This window comes from Gossypium hirsutum, chromosome A05 (genome assembly GCF_007990345.1).
Source record: "Gossypium hirsutum isolate 1008001.06 chromosome A05, Gossypium_hirsutum_v2.1, whole genome shotgun sequence".
NCBI lineage: Eukaryota > Viridiplantae > Streptophyta > Magnoliopsida > Malvales > Malvaceae > Gossypium > Gossypium hirsutum.
The window spans coordinates 14,732,119-14,754,606 of NC_053428.1; the positions used below are offsets into that span (position 1 = coordinate 14,732,119).

General features: G+C 29.6%; 2 protein-coding genes across 4 annotated transcripts; both read right to left on the minus strand.

Moving 5' to 3' along the window:
* Window positions 1-1,534: 1,534 nt before the first annotated feature.
* Window positions 1,535-7,681, minus strand: LOC121229385 (protein REDUCED WALL ACETYLATION 3). 3 transcript variants are annotated; one of them, XM_041113564.1, is made up of 18 exons: window positions 7,464-7,681; window positions 7,319-7,385; window positions 7,153-7,218; window positions 6,232-6,323; window positions 5,973-6,110; window positions 5,837-5,893; window positions 5,686-5,758; window positions 4,838-4,996; window positions 4,154-4,303; window positions 3,785-4,040; window positions 3,383-3,498; window positions 3,217-3,303; window positions 3,035-3,123; window positions 2,850-2,912; window positions 2,657-2,713; window positions 2,348-2,444; window positions 2,094-2,252; window positions 1,535-1,970 (listed from the first exon to the last, which is right to left on the minus strand). In XM_041113564.1, exons 3-18 carry the CDS (start codon window positions 7,183-7,185, stop codon window positions 1,965-1,967), a joined length of 1,632 nt encoding a protein of 543 aa, XP_040969498.1. In that variant the 5' UTR covers window positions 7,186-7,218; window positions 7,319-7,385; window positions 7,464-7,681; the 3' UTR covers window positions 1,535-1,964. The 3 variants fall into 3 exon arrangements, with proteins under 3 accessions (XP_040969498.1, XP_040969496.1, XP_040969497.1); XM_041113562.1 differs by lacking the exon at window positions 5,837-5,893 and having other exon boundaries at window positions 7,464-7,680; XM_041113563.1 differs by lacking the exon at window positions 5,837-5,893 and having other exon boundaries at window positions 7,319-7,680.
* Window positions 7,682-11,660: 3,979 nt separating this feature from the next.
* LOC107905865 (probable WRKY transcription factor 71) lies at window positions 11,661-13,123 on the minus strand. The gene is given in 3 exon segments (NM_001326964.1): window positions 11,661-12,056; window positions 12,438-12,581; window positions 12,680-13,123. Coding segments are annotated over 3 exon segments (960 nt in total). The 5' UTR covers window positions 13,117-13,123; the 3' UTR covers window positions 11,661-11,677.
* Window positions 13,124-22,488: the final 9,365 nt, after the last annotated feature.

Here is a 22,488-nt window from a genome sequence, read left to right on the forward strand (position 1 = left end):
CCTTCAATTTTTTTTGTTTGTTCTTCTCAAATGTTAATATTAAATTAACTTTGCGGACATAACAACACTAATTTATAATTGAATTATTACAAAATATATTTAAATAAATTGCTAGCTGTTGTTGTTGTGTTAAGTTAATTAAAAAAGTAAGGAATCAAGAGATTTAGTAGTGCCTATATAAAGAATCCATATTCTAAGCTTTTGAGTGCAGTGAGTTTCTTCAAATTTCTCCCTTCTCTTGTAGATTTGTTTTGTTGTATGGTGGGTGTGGATGCCCAGCACTCTTATCGTCAATAATGCTGTCGACATTCATGATTCAATATTAAGTATCTTCTTCCAAATATGATAAGTCCATTAGTTGATTATTTTGTGATTGCTTTATTTAGTAATGCATATTGCATGAAAAATTAAATTCAACAACACTTAACTTTACCTAGTTTAAGAATATGACTGATTCATCTTGCAGTATTTTAAATAATTTCTTTATTTGTAATATTTTTAATTATTATATATGTTAAATAGGATATCCTATATAAATTGTTTTGAGATAATTAATTTATAATTATGTAAATAATATAACATTATGTAAATACTTAAAGTTAAGTTTAATCTTCATAAATTTCAATCAGAATTAGCTTTGGCTTATTCATGAACACATTTTGAAAAAATTAAATCAATTGAAAAATAATATTTTTAATGATTTAATTTTTATACTAATTTTATAGTTCAAAGTAAAAAATGATGGACTTTTTTCTTTGAAAAAGTGTGGAAAATTATAAGTATATAATAGTTATGGAAAATATTTTCATTTATTTTCATTTATTTTATTTATTTTAATATTATATTATCCTATAAAAAACTTAATGTTTAATATTTAACTTTTGGTGAAGTTTTTAAAATTTAAGGATAAATTTATAATATAATTTCAATAATTTAAAATCTATATTTTTCAAATAATCTAATTATGTTTCATAATTAATTTTGAATAACATATTAAACCAATTTTATAACTTAAATCTTCAATATATTAAACGATAAAGGTTAACAATAACATCAAAATGATATTTAACATATAATTCAAATGTAGTTTCTTTAAATATTGATAAGTAAAGCAAACGTGAAATGAAAATTTTAATGCTTTTAAAATATTTGGTTAAGGTGAAAATTGTGGTGCCCAGAAATAAATAGTTTTAATCACACTTAAAACGTTCTTAATGAAAGCTTTTGTAAAGATTTACTCAAGTGTCAAAAAAACAAACACTATACTCTTTAAATTAAATTGTTCGCTTCAAATAAAAGTGAGAATTACAATATAAATAAATAGAAAGAGAGACATAGGCATTTCAAGAGTAAGTGTTCAAAGATTCAAATGGTTGCAACAAAGATAAATTGATTTTAGCTCAATTTATATCTAAAAACATTTTCTTATTAATAAGGTTACATATCACTCTCTCACTCAAAATATTACATAATTATACCTAGTTTTGATGTCGTAAAATACATGCCCAAATGACAAATGATTATGAGAGAGAAGTTCCCAATAAAATTTTGCATTACTATTGTATCTCCGATCTGTTTGGTACCGAAACACCACATTCTACGTCACATCAATTTACATTTTTTCCTTCAATAAATGACCAAAAAAGGAAAAAAAAATACAAAAGGAAACGATATATTGCAGTTCATCAATATTCAACAAAATGTAAAGAAAAAAAAAAGGAAAAAGATTTACTTCCTGTTGGTTGCCTGCTTGCCCCCATCATGCTCCCAACGCAAAGCCAAGACTCATAGTTCCAGATCGAGGATGAAAAATAGAGGGCAATTTTACTCAAAATCATTGGAAACATTCAAATCCGAAAGCTTAGATCGTGTAGACGTCTTCCAAGTTCACTTATTCTGCTCCAACTATTTATGTTTTTTGTATGTCCGATGTAAAAGCGCTCGCTATCCAACTTCATGCTTTCTCAGGCCTGTAATTATGGAATCAGTTATATGCAGGTTAATATAACATAACAAATGTTGATAAAGAAGACCGGACACATTGTCTAAAATTCAGAAAACTCGTTAGTTCTTCATAATGATTAGTAGCTTACAATTGAATGAGGAATCTGAAGAAGAATGAGTGAAGTGCAGTACAAACACACTGAAACGACTACTCCAGCAATGAAATTATATAGCAGCCGTCGGTTGTCTTTTGTGGGAATGAAAACTGACTTAAGTTTATTGGTCAAGTCGAACAGACGATGAGATATCTGCAGAACCAAGGCAAGATGGTAGCAAAAGTGAGCAAAATGAATACAATCGAAACTGTTGACAAAATATGGAAGAGAGGAGAGAATTTGCTCACCAAGACATAAATAGCTGTTGTGAGCATGAAGTTGAGCAGGGGATATTCCGGGATAAAAGAAAGAAGCCACTTGGGCTGTCCATTAGGCATGTCTGATCTGCAGGTGCGAAATGCAATTATAACAATCTTGTAGACATGTAAATATGTTAATCTTACGTTGGCTTCAGTGCTTGTTGAATTATCATGCTTTTTATAAAGGATGCAGAGATGGAACTAGTTATCCAGGAAAACCAATTTCACTAACAGGCTTTTGTTTTAGATATAATTTGAGGAACAGATTAAAACAAGACGTTTAAATGGTCAACAAACCTCAACCAGATATGAAATTGCGAAATGTAAGTCTCCAGAGTTATCTTGCCAAGCCACCTAGGAAGCACAAAAATGTAGCATTAATTAGAGCAATGCTAAAATAGCACCAGAAAGTCCTCAAAAGGCAAATCAATAACCCACAGTCTAGTAAGAAAGGTGGAATCAAATGAATTAGTTATTTCCAGAAACATACGCAAAGAGAGTCAAACTGTAACTTCGAAGCTGCTGAGTACAATTCCGCAAGCAAATGTAGACACTAGAATCACAAGAAAGAAGACATGGGAATCAGATTCTATTTACATGATATTCCTTGCACTTTCACATAAACTTCCTCTAGTGTTCCAAGTAAACTAGAAAAAAGATAGCATTAATACGCACGTTATGGGAATCCAAGATGTGTATGGGTGGTATTCGTTGTAAGTAACCTTGTCCAGCTTGTAAATACATTCATACCACATATAGCCAACCTGAAGAATTTAAGAAATAAAAGAAAAAAAGCCTCCATCAAAAACAAAATAAGCATAATGGCAATATAGAGATCTAGAGATCAGGCAACTTACAAATAAAGCAATTGCAACAACACTTGCTTTGATTGAAAATTTTCTCTTGGTTTCACATTCCTCCAATTTTTCCATCCATTTCTCAACCTAAGATTTAAAACATTTCAATGAGAAAGTTAATTGTGCACAAAGAGAACTAGATTGATGATTGAATTTTTTTTCTTACATTTGGATGATAGTAGGCATACACCATTCCAATTATCCATACATAGCGATCCAGACCAGATCTAAAATGCCACTCATGCAACCGGTGGAGATCAGGTTTTGCAGGATCAGTGTACCCTGCCAGTAAGAGACAAAATAACTGATATAAGCAAACAACTACAACATATCCCAGTGAAGAAGAATGACTGGCTTTGAAATACGTATATTAAAAATGAAGTTCAACTGAAAGTATACATATTTAAAGCAAAGACATTCCAACTTTAATGCAATAAAAAGAATAAAAAATATCGAAGCATATCGAAAGGCATCAGAAAAGGACATGAATATTCTAAGCTGTAAATTACTGGTAAGTTGATAAACAAAAAAAAAAAAATCAGAAGAATGAAGTCAGAAGGTTGCAAACCTAATAGGATAGCTAGTGGACTCCAGAATATTTCAAAAACTCCAGGAATTTCCCAAATAAAGATAACTACAAGAAAGCATGCAAGAATTTTCACAGCCATCACCGATGGTATCTCATTATACTTGTTGAAAATCCCAAGAGCTCCATACACCATTACGGTGAAAAGCGTGTGCATTGGGCAGATGTAGTAAAGCATATAGTCATTGTTGAGAACAATACAGCAAAATGCCACAAAGAAGTTTAGTCGCCACATCATCTGCATCAAATAGAAGTTATAGAAGAATAAGAGGTTTACTGATATGAATAAAGTGGATATATAATATATATAACCCTTAATAACTGGAATGCTGGAATGGTATAGAGTATCACCTGAGCAAAACGTGCTAGGCTAAAGTCCTTTCTGATATAATAGTATGAGAAGTTGCCAAATCCCGTCATCCAAACATATGCAGCAATGAAGACACGTATTGCATTATATATCTCCGCCGCAGCAAAATAATGGTACATTAGAAATAGCACCTGCAAAAAGCCCCCCCAAAAAAAGACATGCGAATGCAGCTGAATTTAGTACAGAATAAGTAATCTGCAGAGAGCATGGATGCCATGCTACTGCAAACACAAGCAATCTCACAAATCAGGAATTGGTGCATGGGAACATCAGTGCAGGTCTAAAGACAGAATACTCATATCAATTATCATAAAGCATTTCATACGATAGTTTCACAATTTATAGGGAATATTCTTATCAATATTAGAACAAATGAGCAAGATTAAGAAAAGCCAATGAACAACTGTTAAGATTAAATATATGGATCAAAATTCAAATAATGAGGTAGCTATTACCAAACAGAAAAAAGGTATTGCGGCAGAAAGTTATGACATTGACCTTTTCCAAGATTTAAAAATGAAATTACGATATTGAGGAAAGTAAACACAAAGGAACATAAGGAAATATAATCTAAATACCTTCTTTTCAAAATTAGGTGTTTGGAAGGTGCCTATGCTTAAGTAGTTACTCATTCACAGGTTACAAGTTAAACAATTAACACTTGCCTGCATCCATCCTTTCCATTCTTCAGTCTGATGCCTACTAAGGTACTGCATGGTCTTTCCAGAGAATGCTGATTTGTCACTATGCTTTGTCAAAGAAGTCATTGCAGAAACTAAGATGAGAAGAGCATAGAGGAAGAGGAAAAGGTCACGGTTGTATTTCTGTACAAGGAAATACACATAAGAAATCATATTGAGAAAAACAAAAAACAAAAAAACTTTTAATGTTAATCAACATAAGAAAGCAAAGTACCAACTCTCAACCTACCATAAATGTGCAAATATACAGCTACTTTAAACCATTTAAAGAGGAAAAAAATTAGCCATCAAACATTTCCAACCACCAGAGAAGTAAATAATTTCGGACAATGTATGGTAATCCTTTATTTTGAACCATAAGCGAAAGGACATAGTGGTCAACACCTGCTTATTAAAGAAGTATCAAATATTTACCCAAACAAGAGGACCCAAGAAAGGATGCAAGTACAAGGGAAGAAAAAAGGTTGTTTAACATTCAACTAAAAGGAAAATGAGGACAACAAACAATGACCTTCAAGGGTAGTGGAATGCAAAAAGTAATTGAAGAGACTTTTAAGAGACTAGTAAACCAAAACTAAAGCCTCTTTCTGTCATTCTGAAGGGGAAAGGAATTAAGAGAAAACCAGATGGACATAGATAAAAGTAAGATACCAACATAACCAGAAAGCACAAAATAATATAACTATAAATAATAATGAAAATGAAGACCCTAATAAGTATGCAGATGCAATAGTATAAGGTTTAGCTTTTTCAAAAAAACCACAGATGAAAGCATGAATTACAGTCAACAACACAACCAGGTATAAAAGCACCTTGGTAGATTCTCCTAGTAAATTTGTCCGATCACATATGTAGAAGTACACCAGAATAGCCCCAAACTCGGCCCTGCATTAGACTGCGTAGTCAAATATAAGACAAAAACAGAAAGCTGCCAAAAAAAGTGTATTTCTGTTTATAACTAAAATTGCTCTCAAAGTGGTTCGGTGTTCCAGAAGGAAAGAGTCTTCCATGATCAAAAACCTGGAATCATAAATGGTAAGATGAGTTTAGAGTACAATCATGGAAAACTATAACAACACTGAAACTTAAAGAAAGCAACCTAATCAAGTTTGTTTTGATGGATGAAGCATGGAGCTTAGAAGATGCTGATCTTGTTAGACCCCCTTCAAGCAAAACAGCCCTGTCATCTTCTTTAATTGTCTCCTTTCCTAATACAACCAGATTAGTATCTGAATGGCTGCAAATGAAACACAGTCATTAGCATCAGCAAATATTGAAGTCAATAACTCTAAAGAATAGTGATATAAGCTAACAAATTTGTGCACCTGCGCTAACTCCTACTTGAAATGATTACTTACGCTTTAGAAAGAGATGCCGATTTCTTGTATTCTAGGAACTCTGAATATATCCATGCAATGAAAACTGGGATAACTCCTAAGAGAAAAGACACCTGTAACAATTATAAAAAAAGGCTTCATTAAGTATTTTGGGTAAAACTAGTCATAGAAGAACAAGTTGATCAGTTTAAATATATATAAAATATAATAAAATAGTAAGAACAAGTGACATAAGTAAAATTAGAATAGTGGAGTGAAATATTCACATAATGCATGATTATAGAAGTTTAAAAGATGAAAAATAAAAGCCCAATTTGAAATAGATGTTGAAATAATTAAAATGCCACTCCTGCATTATAACAATTGCACGTAAGTTCTTTTGATAAAATATCAAGTAAAACTTCATAAACTTCCCAATCTCATTCACAGTTTCACTTTGATTTACATTATGAACACTAGTATCATCACAACTAACCATAATTCATCAGATTCTCCATACATGTCACTCAGTTGTGAGTCAAATCTTTTCACACATCAAACCAAGCAAGCCACTTATGTAAATCTCGTAACCATAGAACTTTCATAGATTCTTAGTAGAAACAAGAAATTTAACCCTTATCATCATTGTTAATCTCAAAAGAAAAAGATAATTTTCTACAAACAAACACGAGCTTATGAGTAAGCTCTGAAACTCTATAGAAAAAAAATAGCGGGCCTGAATCTTAGATACTTCCTCAATAACGAAACAAAATAAACAGACTCCAAAATTAGTATATAGAAATCACAAATTTAATAATTGCAAAAAAACAACTCCAAATGTTTTCAGCTAATAAATCACATTGTCCAAATTCAAAATTTTTTTAAAAAAAATCTCAAAACTAAATCTTAACTTAAACAAAAAAAAAATCAATGAATCAATAAAATTTTAATATGAAGCCGTACCTGTCCAGGCGTAATTGGCCCAGAAACTACCATTTCTTTTCTGGATCAAACAATAACCTCCTCCAACTGTGAAATTTGCAACAGCACCGAATTAAACCAATCCTCAAAAAATGAAAAGTCTAAATTAAAAGTGAGAAGGAAAAACAAAAGAAGAAAGAATAGTTACCAAAGAAAGAGAAAACCAATGAGTAGAATAGAGAGATTGTGCTAGGACATGCTCATAAATACAACGCCTAAAACAAATTTATGTTTTAATTACATAATAAAATAAACGGCGAATTGAATATTTGGAGACGAAGGAGATCTCTAACCAGCTTGCTTCAAGAATAGAGAAAAGAAGAAAAAAAAAACTCCAGATATGACGTCGTTTTCACACTCTCAAACGGTTGTTGTTGCCATGGTTGCTGTTGTTTGGTTGGGTCTCTTGTTGCTATTTTGCTTTCAGTTTTGTGCGCGTTAATGTGATGTGAGAAAAATAACAGAGAAAACATAAATTATTTTACAAAAGAAAAACAGAAATTTCTAAAATAATTATTTCCAGCAGATTACAGCTGCTACAGATAGAATGTTTCCTTTTTTCTTCTATAAAAACAGATTGAATGTTTAATTAAATTATACATAATAATAGTCCAATGAGTTAGGATTAACATTCTAATTTAATTATCTTTTTGTACTTTCTATTAAAGCTTCTTCAGCTCAACTTTGGTAATATTGTAATTAGTTAATTATTATTTATTAACAGTGTCAAAAATTAAACATTTTCTAATTTTTATAAAAATTAGTATATCTTTTTTGACAAGAAAATTAATATATTTTTATTAAATTTAATTATTCAATTTAATATAAAAAATGATAATACAATGTATATTTTAAATTTAAAAGATACAATAATCTAATTATTAATCTGTCATTAAAGAAAATGGATAATGGGTCATTACTTTCTTATAATTTTAGGGCATAATAATTTTTTCCCAACAATTTTATAAAAAAATTCATTTTAGCATTTCATTTTAACTTTCATTACTTTTAACTCTTGAATTTACTTTAAAAGTTTATGTTTTTAATTCTGCTGACATGAAATACATATAGATTATCACGTGGATAATGTGTTAGTATTTAATTAATTTTTTAAAATTTTAAAATTTCAAAAATTTTATAAAATTAATTTTTAAAAATCATTAAAATTATTTTTAAAAAGTATAAAAATTATAAAAAAATTATTTTTTATATTTAAAAAATTAATTAAACGATGGCATGTTATTCACTTAGCAGTTCACGTAGTTTGTTACGTTAAAAATATTAAAAAAATTAATTTTGTTATCTATTTTGGAGGTGATTTGATAAAAAAATATAAATTTAAAAGTTAAAAAAGATTAAAAAAATTAAATAGAATGTTAAAATAATTTTTTTGTAAAGTTAGAGGGTATTATTTTTTATATATTCTGAACGGAGGGTGGACCTGGTGTGAAAACTTAACATAGACCTTCATCATGGGCCATTAAAAGGCTAATAAATTTTGATTTTACTTTCTTACTTTTATCGGAATTGTAATTGAATTTTGATTTTGATTGTTACGGAATATCGCCATTGCAAAGTGAATCGCACTAATGTGATAGACAATTATTGATGACAAGTCATATTTTATTGATATATAAGAGACGTTTGATTTCAATTCTCAGCCGTCCATCATAAATACTTTTGATTTGCAAAATTAACCCTTATTTATTACAATCGAACCTATGGAAACCTTGTTTTTGACCTTTCTGCATGTAAAAGTGCATATTCAGGGAATCAGGAGCCCACTCTTCTATTTCAATCAATTGATTAACTTGGAAGTTATCTCACTTTGGTCTATAAGAAAATTAAATTTCATCTCCAAAATTCATAAAGTGATACGTTTTAGAATATAATTTTTTTAAAAAATGAATATATGATAATTCTAGATTTTATTTGTGAAATTAAAAATATATATCAAATCAAACCTTGGAAATTTCTTGTTTTTTTTTTTTTCTTTTGTTTGGTATGGAGTTAGAGCTGTAGTTGCAGGCTGAAAATGATGGGCAGATGCTTTAGCTTGACCCAATTAGATAGTCCATATATTAATCTTCCTTTTGAATCTAATCTTCATTATAATCTCTAAATGAATTGTTGGAAAAGCAGTGGAATTTTTTTGGGGAAGAAATCATTTTTAAAGTGTAAATATATATAAGTATATATCCAATCAATTATAAAATAAAATAAAGTTATTAACATCGTAAAGTAATTTGACTTAAAATTCACATATGCATAATTTACATATGATGATGATATTCAAATATAAATACTCGAACTTTTATCAATAATATTAAAATTATATTAATTAATGAAAAGTTGTAAAAAGATTTTTAAGATTGTAAATTTGTAACATAGTAATATTAAAATTTATTATATCATCACCAACCCAAATTATCTTGCTAATGTAATTCAAATTTAAAATTTTGATTGCCCTTTAAATTTCTTCTTGAAATTTGGTGAAATTCAATGTTCCCCACAATTCTTTCTTACTCCTGTACACTACTCATTAAAATGGCCCACTGTTAAATTAATTTAAATTTTTGAAGTTTATTTATTTATTTCTACCATACCAAAATCTCATTCAAGGAGCAAAATGTTAATTCTGACTCTTGATCCATATCTATAATTTATAATTACAAGATTGGTTGGAATTAATTAGGGATAGTCATCATCTAACAAATTCAATTTGCTAATTTTAAAATCATACATCTTTCTGTGTAAATCAACTGTTTATTTTATTAGTGTTGGAACATGGTAAGAAGCCATCGAGATACCTCCTTCAGAAACTATTAACCACAACAATAATAGCAAAAAGAAAACAACCATATTAGTATTTCAAGTCCCCCGGTTAAAGTTGTTCATCAGATTTATTTAGATTTAAAGTTTTTATCTTCAACTTTAACTATCATTTTTACTAATTTATAATATATAAAAAAACCATATTTTTTATCAAAAAAAAAAGAAACATTATTACTCTTATTATTGTCTTTATACTCCTTTTAATTAACCCTTTAATTTAAATTAATTTGGAGTAGTGTTTACTTGAATAAACTAATTTATACTCGGATGTTTATACTTGAATTTAAATTTGGGTATGTATTCACCTTTAAAAAGAAGTAGCTATGAATTTTAGTTAACTAGTTTAGTGACTGTTTTTCTTTGATTAGTGCGTAGGCCAAAAACCACCTTATTCCTTAATGAAATGCACCGGATTAAGCATTTCTATATTATTTGACTGCATATGACTAATGAATTTTGTCATTTAATTATATATTCAACGCTGTTTTAGTTAGGGAGAGCTGAAGGAGGAGCAGGACCAGATTTGTTATTATTATTATTATTTAAGGTATATATTTTAATTATGCTATATTTTTGGTGATCTCAACACGAAACCAAATTTCTAATAATTTCGTTCAAGACTTGACCGAAAACGTGGCTTCTACGTCTCTCAAGTCAAATTTAACAATATCATAAATGATAGGCACTTACATTAATTTCAATTAATTAACTACTCCATACAATAGTACATGTATGATTAGAATAAATTTATAATTAAAATATTGAGGAGAAGTATCTATCAAATTAAGGGGACGTTAGGTCATTTGCCATGAAAATTTTAAATCTAATAATTCATAGTATATAGAAAGTTTGATATCTTTAATTCAATTGGTGCTCTTAAGAATTTAAAGACTGTAAATTCAAACATGCTCTAGTAATTCATTTTTATATTCATTTTATTAGTACCATATGATGGTTTCATATTAAATATTTATTTCATGTTACATGCGGTGTTCAAAATTAGGTTTTCACTATAAGCCACTTTTTATTTGTATATATATAGTTTAGGACTAGGATCCAGCCTTATAAAGACAGGATGATGACTCATAACTTTCTTATTCAGCTAAACTTTAGTTGTTGTTTTTTTCTCCTGCTGCGTAATTAATTATTTAGCTCTTAATTTCTGAGTAGAGTTCAGATTATAAGCTATAGATAGCCAGCTCAAGAAAAGTTTATAGTAAAGGAAATTTTAAGGTATATATAATGCTCAAATTCTTCACTAATAATCCCATCAAGAATAATGATAAAACAACTATGCATATAAAATGCAGTTTAATTAATCCACTATTACAAACCTGCAAATCCTCTTAATCCTAGGTTTCTTTTTCTTCAAAAATCTACCATATTATATCTGACCTTCACCTCCACATCCCCCCTATCAAAGAAGCTTTTACCTCTAAATATTTGTTACAGACTCAAAACCAAGTTGCAAGAAGAATACACAAAAGAAGAAGAAATCCTGCTCCCCATCTAGTCCTTGAATGTTAGGCCTTTCGAGACCAGTAATTGAATAATAATTCATAGGCTCTAGAGAGAAGTTCAATTTGATGAAAAAGTAGTTAAATCCTAATTATATAATATAAATATGTACACACACAAGGAGTAAAAAGACGATGTAATTAAGAGTGGAGACTCATGGTTCATGTTTAAGGAACGTGGAAGGAACCATGTCTTGAAGAAGTCCATAGTCAGGAACCTGGTGTTGATGGACGTACTGCTGAAAAGGGCTAAAGTTTTCGGCAAACATTGAACCAGCGGGTGCTTGGTTATTCATCTGATGATGATAGTTAGGCATCTGCATGAGCAACTCGTGCGGGAAGCTTGGTCTCCCCAGTGGCGATGGGGTTAACATGGAAGGTGGGAACAACCCAGCTGCGCTTCCTCTCAGTGTTGTCGGAAGTGGATGATTGTGTTGACCTTCGTATGTTGTGATCACAGTGGACGGATCCTGGAATGACCTCTCTACTCTTTTCTTCACCGTGCACTTCTGAGTAGTGCACCTGTAGTAGCTTCTGCAATGATAAACAGAAATGTATCCCTTACATAATGATAAAGAAGCTGGATAATTTTTCACCAGTGGAAGCACAAGTTGGTGTTTGTTTCCCGAGAAAATCTAATCATATTCACACACATACATACATATTATTTAAGCCTACTTTATAGCTTTCAAAGACAAATACCTGAACGGCTAAACCCTCAAGTTATTACGTACAGATTAAGTTTCTATATTGACGGATCATCTAGGTGCAAGTCAAAAGAAGGGGGCGAGAAGATGTAATGCAAGATCAAGGTTTCAGACATAATTTCGCAAGTAGTTTCTTTAGTGTCTAAAAGATAAGATTATTTTCAACATATGTGTTTGGTGGTAGATTAAGAAAACGAAAGAACCAAACCTCGGGTATGGACTGTCTTTCACAGCTTTTTGTCCATATTTTCTCCATCTATAGCCGTCTTCTAACTGATCAACTTCACTTTTAGTCACGAAAGCAAATCGTGGTTCTCTTTGCTTCTTCTCCCCTTTCATTTTCGCTTTATTTCTATTAGATACAATAAACCCAACCAGTTACAACCTCATAATTTGTTACCAATAATATTATGAAAAAGAAGAAAAAAAAAAGAAACTTAATTCATTTACCCTTTCTTTGAGCTTTCACCGCCATCGTCCGATCCTTTTGGCTGCCCATCTTTCTTACTCTTGTCTGAATCTTCTTCGCAACCAGCCTCACTTGATGACGAAGAAACAGAAGAATTAAGAGTCGCCGTAACTTCACCGGTATTGCCTCCTAATTCATCCGCCCCAACGTGCTGCTTCATCATCGACCGATTGCCGCCTTCGACGGAAGAAAACACTTCCGACGACGAAGGTGACAGACCGAAAGCTTTCTCAAGTGAACCGTAGTCCATGGAAGTACTGTGTAAACAATCGGTGAAGCTCATGTAGGAAGGATCAATGGAGGACGATGAAACTCTGTACATGTGATCAGTTTCACCACCATAACTTTGCTGATCATGATCAATATTGTTGAATGCACCCCCATGGTAGTAAAAGTCTCTGAATCCATGATCCGACATGGAGAGATCGACCAAGAAGACGAATAACAAAAGAATCAAGGGAAAAAAAGTTGGAAGGGATAGGAGAGAGCTGGGGTTTGAAATATTAGTGTTTTTGGTTTTGGACTTTCAGGGTTTCAGGACATCTCTTTATGTTGTTTGAGTCATATAAATACAGACATATGGATATTTCAGCCAATATACATGTAAAAGTCGTGATGAAAAGATATAGAGATAGAAAGCACTGTATAAAAGAAGGTTTGACAAACACCTTCCAATAGGAAGAGCAAAAAGTGGCTTCTAGTATGGAAACATTTCCAGTCCATACTTGGCATTCCCTGACCCACACTTTGTAGTCACCCCCCTTAATTAGGTCTTAGCCCTTCTTTTACTAAACTCTCATCCGCCGGACTGTGTGAATATATATTTTCTAAAAAATTGGTTTATATTCATTATCTTTAAATTTAATTTGTTTACAATAAATTTCTAATTTGTAGTACAAATTTGTACAATAATAAAAGAAGGTGAAAATTAAATGAGAAAAAAGAAAGCATGAAATTTGGGTATTTTTTGAACAAACAAAATAAAAGGGTTACAAGTATCATGGACTCTTAAATAATAATAATAATATTTTTTGTTTAATAATAATATTAAATTACTGGTTATAGAATAAGAAATCTAAAAATGTTTGAAGTCTCCACTAGGGAAACAATTTATCATCTAGAAGTTCAACCTTACTTGCGTAAGGAACAGAGGGATTAAAAAGAAAAAAGGACGGAGAGTGGGAGAACGCGCTAGAACGGAGCGTGGGGATGCTGAGGAGAAGTCAGCGAAGAATACCAGTAAGGGGTTACAATCAAGGGATGCCTTTTTAGGGGATGATGAAAAAGAGGACCCAAAGAGAAAATAAAACGGTCAAATATTCAAACTTGAAGAACTATTAATAGTTTTTTTGGAATATTAGGCATACACGTGGCATTATTGGCACCGGCATTTGACCGTAGCAAAACCATCATCCGGCACGTGGGAGAGACCTTTTTGCTGCTTCTGCTTATGCCTACCCTAACGTCACCCCCACACCTTTTTTCCCTTTTTACCCTTGCTTTCCGTTTTGGCCCCCACCCTTTCGCCTAGTCTTCCACGTTTCAATTCCAAATGTCTTGAGTAGTTCTTCGTACAAATTTTTTTAAGCAACAAAAACATCATGCCTACTTTAGAATTTATTTCTCCAATAATTTGATAAAATTTATAGATTGGAACTGTGTTTATATTTAAGATTTTCGAAATCAATAATTACTTAGATTAATCTGGATATATTAATTTTATTATTGGATTTTTTTAACAAATTTGAAATTTATATATAATAAGGGTTGAGAATCTTGATCAATCAATCTTTGATGCCGTCCGTTGAAATCAGGTGATAGAGTGGACTAAATCCAAAACTTGCTTTGAAGGTGGAGGAATTAATGTTGTGTTGCCGGATAAGAATAATGGTATTTATTAAGATTTGTTGCCGAATTTGTTTTTTAAGTCCGCCAATTTATGCACTTAATTAATATCAGCGATATATATTATTTACCCTATATTTAGTATCATGATCAATTATATATGAATAAAATATATATAATACTTATTTTCAATTTTAAAGTTTATATTTTCTTATCAAATTGGTCCTCGTTTTTTTTAAAATTAAAATTGACTAGTTTTAAAAAGAGTTAAATCATTTTTTTCAATTAAAACATTAATTTTTTAAGTAGGTTAGCGTTATAACTTGTGTGGTAATCCACATAGCATTATTATTTTTATATGTTACGTCAATAAATAATTTAAAATTCATAAAATTATAAAAAAATTATAAAATTTAAAAATAAAAATAGTATAAAATACGTGATAATTGTCATAACTCATACAAACTACCATATTAGAAAATTTAACATTTTAATTAATATTTTCATAAAAATATAAAATAGTCATTTTAATAAAAAAATTCATTTTATTTTTTTCACAAAAATCATGAGTGTTATATGATTGCAGTGCCAAGAAGTACTAAAAGTAGTTGAGCGGTAATTGATTCTATCGATGTTTACTAATAGCTACTTTTTGGTTTGAAGCCAAAATCATCCGCATTTCCAACCTCCTCCTCCTACTTCATACGTTATACCATTTAACTCAATCGTCTTTCTATTCATCCAAGTCCGATTGGAATTTTTTATTTAAAATCCAAACCATGATATTTTAAATGTAATTAAGATTGAAATTAAGTGAGAAATAAGTGTGTGTTTTAAAAAATATATTATGATTTCTTCAGAAAAAAAATTAACTTATCAGTCAAAATTTTAAAAATTAAATATATTAATGGATGATAATTGTTATAACCTACTTGGTAAGTAAATAAATTTTAAGTACCATGAGTTCGTGGTAAATTATGCAAAATAAGAGATATTTAAGATTTGTAGTGAGAATTTTATTTGTTAAAATACAATACAACAAAAACTAAATAAATACGACATAAATATTTAATCCAATGTTATGAAAACTTATAATATTAAAAAATAACATAAACATAATACGTCATGCTATAAAATAATATAATATATATTAAAAATTAATAGTAACTTTTCAAGATATTTATTTTTAACAAAAGTGGTTTTCATAAGGAGTTTACCTTGTTTTATTTTGGAAGTAGTTGGAAAATTATCTGATAATTGAATTTGAGTGTAATTGTTTATAATTACACAAAAGTGACATGTTTGAGTAATTGTCACTAAATTGGGTATAATTAGAGCACTCTAATTACACTTTCCAATTATTAAAGGAGGGTGAGAATTAAAGTAATTACATAGTTAGTTAGACCCAAGTTCAATTTATTCTTTTATATATATAAGTTATAAAAATTATATTATAAATATGAATACATATGAGTGTTTTGAGATGATTATGACAAAATAAATATATTAAAAATCCTCAAAAGTTATTATAAAAATAAATTTTTTATTTTATAAAGTTAAAATAAAAAAATTTTATTTAAATCCTAAAATTTTTAAAATTATGGCCAAATTTATTATAAAAATAATGTATATGTTATAAAAGTGTTATATTATATATATATTTATCTCATGCAATGCATGAATTACTTTTATAAAATTATTATTTAAATAATAATTTAAAATATTTAATAGTCACAATCATAAAAAAAATACTTTAAAATTGTGTAATTTATTTAAATTTTGATAAGATATTTTTATTTAGTTATTAAAAAATTATAAACAACATTTTGAATTTTAAAAAACTTGTAAAATTATTTTAAAAATAATATTTCAAATTTCTGAAACTTTTTAAATGAAAAAACCTTTTAATAAATTATTTTTATATTGTATTTAAAAATAATTTTATTTTTTAGCGTTAAATATAAAATAGTTTACAAAAGTATAAAATCGTTTTTAAATACATATAACGTAAAAAAAATAAGGAAAAGAAATAACTTACATTATAAAAGTTTTATATTATATTTATTTATAAAAAATTATAACTAAAAAGTATGGATATAATTTATTTATGTAATGCCCCCTTACTCGAGACCGTCGCCAGAATCGAGCATGAGACATTACTAAACTTATTTTAGCATTTAAACAAGTTCAAACAATTCTCGTAGTAAATTATCCATCTGTTTCACAGTCGCTAAAAAAATCATATCTCGAGTTACGAAACTCGAAATCAAATTCCGTAAATTTTCCCTAAAACTAGACTCATATATCTACTTACTAATTTTTTTCTATTTCAAAATTGTGGTTTCGAAACCACTATTCCGTTTATGCCCTAATTCGGGATATCACAATTTATATATTCGTATTATGTATTATAAAAATAATATATTTATCCATAAATAAATATTATGGTTTGTTTTTATAGTGACTTATTTATAATAAAAAAATAGCATTCTAAAGTTATGGAAATTATATTACTTACAAGAAATGTTGTGAAATTTTTTGACAATTTATAAAAAAAAATTTATAAAGGTTATATATTATAAATTTTGTTTTTGTTTTTAACTTAATTTACGTAGTATAAAAAGAGATATATCTTTCTCCAAATTAAGTTTATATATGTTTTTACAATTAAAGTTATAGACTATTTGAATTATGTACCATGATATTATAAAATCGATGTTAATTATGCAAATATAAAATGTTTTTGTTGTGTCATTTCATGGGGTATGATATCATTTAAAAGAATATTGCTAAACACAGACACCATACCATAGACAACTTGCGAGAACTCTCTATGTAACACCCCAAACCCGGCCCTGACGTTGTGACCGGATCCGACATGCCACATCAAAGCGTTCAAAACATTTTATGTTGTAGATCCTGAAAAACTTACTTAGTGTTTTAAAAGATAATTTCATTATAGGTTAAAGTGAAAGGAAGCTGTGCACCAGGTAGGAAACCGGAAAAGAGGTGGTGAGTCCATCGAACTGCTTAAGTACCAAGCTCCCTTCGGATCCAATGCTAGACATGCATACCGCCATTGCCACACCTTAACGTCATGGATATTTCTAGGAAACCGATTTGATTAAGTCATTTTTAGGAAAAGTGATTAATTTTGGAAAATACTTTCATTGCGGAAGCTTTGCTTGTTGTCGTGTTATTTTGAAATCAATTGTTGTTTTTGAAAACGCGCCCTAAAGCTATCCAATTTCAACAGTTAAATATAAATATTACCTATCTTAATAAAACATATAAAAACCATCAAAAATAAATAAGAACCTTATTACATTTAAAAGCCCAAAACCTCAAACGTAATTAAAAGGATGTCCAGTTCACCAGAAGAAAATCAAATTTTCAGAACGGGTGGCCACTCCGAATTCCCTCACAGCTCCAAGCCCACTATGGTTGGGGATTATCTGCATGGATGAAAATAAAAGGGGTGAGTTTGGGGAAACTCAGTGTGTAAAATAACCCAACCATAGCCTATATCAACTCAAACCACAGAAATAGAATAAGTTGGCCTTAGCCCAGAACAGAATTCAGAATAAAGCCCATAGGTCCATAACAGAACAGAACAGATATTACATGTTTATGCAGAAACCCAACCCAGATTCATCCATAACACCCCCGTACCAGCCTTACACCATGTGGGGAGACTACTCGACCCACCCAACCGCTACACACCACAGAAATCCCAGCGAGGCTGCCAGATATTGTGACGAAGTCACCAGATACAGATATTGTGGCAGAGCCACCAGAACAGATATATGTGGCAGAGCCACCAGATCAGATAATCGTGGCATAGCCACCAGAACAGATATATGTGGCAGAGCCACCAGATCAAATAATTGTGGCATAGCCACCAGGACGCTTCCTCCATAATATAACCCATGTCCCCATGCAACAGATATATAATCACGGCATACATCATACAGAATCATATCGTCATGCTTTTCAGTCAAAATTAACCCTAGGGGTATAACGGTAATTTTGCACCTAGGGGTATAATAGTAATTTTCCATACATAGGGGTATTATAGTAATTTAGTTGCTTTTAGGGTTTTTATGCATATCCTAACTATTTACGTACTATCAGAACACTTACCGTGCATACTTACCGAATTGGGCCCGTTGGCCCATGAACCCGATCTTTGGCCCATTAAGCCCAAATTATCAAAATGTACGAAATCGCACGTACTGCAGTTTATTACTATAGATTACCAAATATACAAACCCAACTATCTTACGAGCATTCGTACACTCGCAAATTCCCAAAATACCAACTTTTCGGCATTTCGGCTTTTCGGCTTTTGCCAATCTAGTCTATGAGAGGGTGTCAGTTACACACCTGTTTGCAACGATATGCTGACGAGATCCACACACGAACCGCCTACAATTGGATTACTAACACGTTAATCTAACTATTCAAATACAAACTACGTATTAACCCCTTACAATATTCGGCCAACCACACCTACAGATCATAGTAAGCTTATAAGAAATCAATAAGCAACTCATTAACAAATTTTTGTCAATGTTTACCATATAATCATAATTTCACTGCAAGCTGTCTTCCTGAGCAACAGTCACTAAATCATTTATAACTGGAGCTACGAAACTCCAAATCAAGTGCCGTTAATTTTTCCTGAAAATAGACTCATATATCTTCTATCCATAAAATTTTCAGAATTTTTGGTTTGGCCAATCAATACCAGATTTTTCTTAAAGTTTCTCATGTTTCACTGTTTGACTAATCTGACCACTCTTCATTACGAATCAAATTTCTCATTGTACAGAATTCAAAATATGTTCTCGTTTATTTCATTTAAAACTAGGATCATTAAGCTTTAATTACATAATTTATTCACCTTCTAACTCATCTCTCACAATTTATGGTGATTTTCCAAAGTCATGTTACTGCTGCTGTCCCAAGCAGATTTATTACCAAATCACTCTTTCACACATAACTTGCATGCATGTTATTTAAACATGTATATCACCAATCAATCATCACATATCTATGAGTTTACTTAAGTATAGTCTCCATTTCATCATTTTAAAGCACAACATGTTAGCCGATTTTCCCCTTAGCATCTAAGGCACATGCATGCTCATTTGTTTGGCTCAACTTCACCTATCTTCCATTTTTTATCAAAAGAACATGAAACAACAACCATTTCCTTCATTTTAATTCATGACCAAATGCTCACAACACAACCAAAAACCAAAATATGCTTCAAGAGTTAAGGTAGAATCAAGAAGAACTCATGAACATCAAGATAGAAGCAAACTACCATGAACTTACCTTCAATTTTCTTCCCCAAGTGACCGAATATTCAAGAGCTCTCTCCTCTCCTTTCTCTTCTCTAACTTTAGGTTATGATGAACAAAGATGAACAAAACTTTGTTCTTTTCACCCCTTTTTCTTTTAATAAAATTTCATATTTCATCCATTTAATTCTTTAATACAAAAGACATGAAATGCCCATCACGAAACATTTACCTAAACCATTATCATGGAACATTTACCTAACCCATTATCATGGAATATTTACCTAATCCATTATCATGGAATATTTACCTAACCCATTATCAATCTGTACCATGAATTATGGATATCAAGTGCTCATATTGTCTACAACAACATGATGGCTGGCCACTTCATGTAAAATGGGAGGTTTGTCATGCAAATCCTCCTATTTTGCACTCCTATTTATTTGGCCACTTCAATTTAGCCTATAGCATTTTCAAACATTTTCAAATAGGTTCTATTTCATAATTTCACTCACAAATGACAAAATCAAAGCATGAAATTTTGCCAACATTCACAGAATTCCCAAAAATTAGGGCGTTACACTCTAATTTTAGACATTCAAAGCTTCAAAATATGGTTGATAAGATATTTATTGTTTTTTTTAATCTCATATTAACAACATTATCTTAGTATAACATAAAAAAAAATAAGGTCGTATCATATTAGCTTATTGCATATTTCATAACTTCAATAATAAGTGGAATTGAAATAATCCATACTTCAAAGAGTACATTAAAGAATGAGATCTTAATAATTTTAGTGACGTAGATTCAAATTCAGATAACGGTGAACTTAGTCAATAACCAATAGATGAATATAATAAGCATATGTTCAATATTAAAAAGGGAATAACTCAATAACTATGTACTGCAACAATTAGATATAATTGCATAAGAGGTTTATTTTTCATTTTATTTTTATTAGTATTCATACTGCCAACTACTTTTTTAGACTAATATAATACGTATGATGATTTTATTTAAATTTTTATTATTTTTTAGAAATTATTTTTATTATACTAATAATTTTTTGCAGTAATTAGTCATTTTTAATAATATAAATTATGTAACTTTGTACTTCAATTGGTACTAGCAAGCATGACATTGGGAGTTATGATGTAATTATATATACCTGGTCATCTAAACATGTTTAGGAAATTACAATTTGTTGTAATTACAAGAGAATATAATTATTACCCTAATAATTACATTTTCATTTAATTACTTTGTGAATGTTAAAAATTAAAAATTAAAAAATAAAAAATATTATAATACTATTAGTTAATTTTTAAAAAATAGTTTTAAATTTTTGTTAACTCAATCGATATCCGCTTTAACTTGTTGCATCAAATTTAGTCGGTGATTTATATAAATAGAGACAAATAATATAAAAACGTAAAATAGTATTGCATTGAATGACGCAAACTATTTAAAATATAAAACGTGAAATTTTTAATAAGTACGTCATATTGGATTAAATTAGTCATTTTACCATTAAATAGGTAATTTTAATTTTTATATTGTTAAAAATAATTAAATAAGATCAATTTGGAATAGGGGTAACATTTATTATTTAAAAAACAACATGATATATTTTTCATTTACAATTTAACTCCAAACAAAATAATTTATTTATAGAATCATAAAAAAAATCAAAATATAACTTTGTTAAATAGTAAATGATAAATTCTTAAATTGTAAATATTAACTCTATTGAAATTGGCAAGGTATTTGAACCGGATCGGTGGTCTAACTGTTAGAGCACCAGTTCTTGGTTCGATTGGTTTGTCCAGTCCAATTGAATAAATTATTAAACAAATCAAAAAAAAAATTAGTTCAACCGTTCCAATCGGTTAATTCAAGCAGTTCACAGATCAATCAATTCAACCCGTATTTTGGACCGATACCTTAGTCAGTTCCTTATTAAATTGGTCTGGCCCTTGTGAAGATTAACCTTATTTGATATGTTTTAATAATACAGGGACTAATTGATTCGTTTAATTAATAGAGGAGATATTTTTTAATTCAATCCTATAATTGAGGAACCTATCACCTACATTTACAAAATATAAATGATATTTCTGTATTGGCTAGAAAGGAATCTGATATAAAACTTATAATACTAAATTACAACTATATATAAAAGTTGTAATACTTTTAAGTAATAAATATATATAAAAAAAACAATACGACTGTAGAAATACTTATTTCTTTGGTCTGTATCGCTATAAGTTTTTATATTCTTTTTCAAATTTAAAACTTTGTCCACTTTTTAAATTTTAATTTTTAAATTTAGGTTCATTATAATATTATTTTTTAGATACGTAGTTATTAAATAAATATTTTTTTATTTTAAATTGTCACACCAATAAATTTAATAAATAAAATTTAAAGGTGTTAATAAATAGATTTAAATTTTAAAATATGAAAAATAAAATAAAATAATTCTTAAAATTAAAATTTCAAATTAAAATATGAAAAATAGAATGATATAATTCTTTAAAATAAAATTTCAATTTCGAGGAGAGTAGCAGATATATATATATTATTCCTTCGACGCTTTCTTCCTTTCCTTGATCCTAGAACGAGTGAAT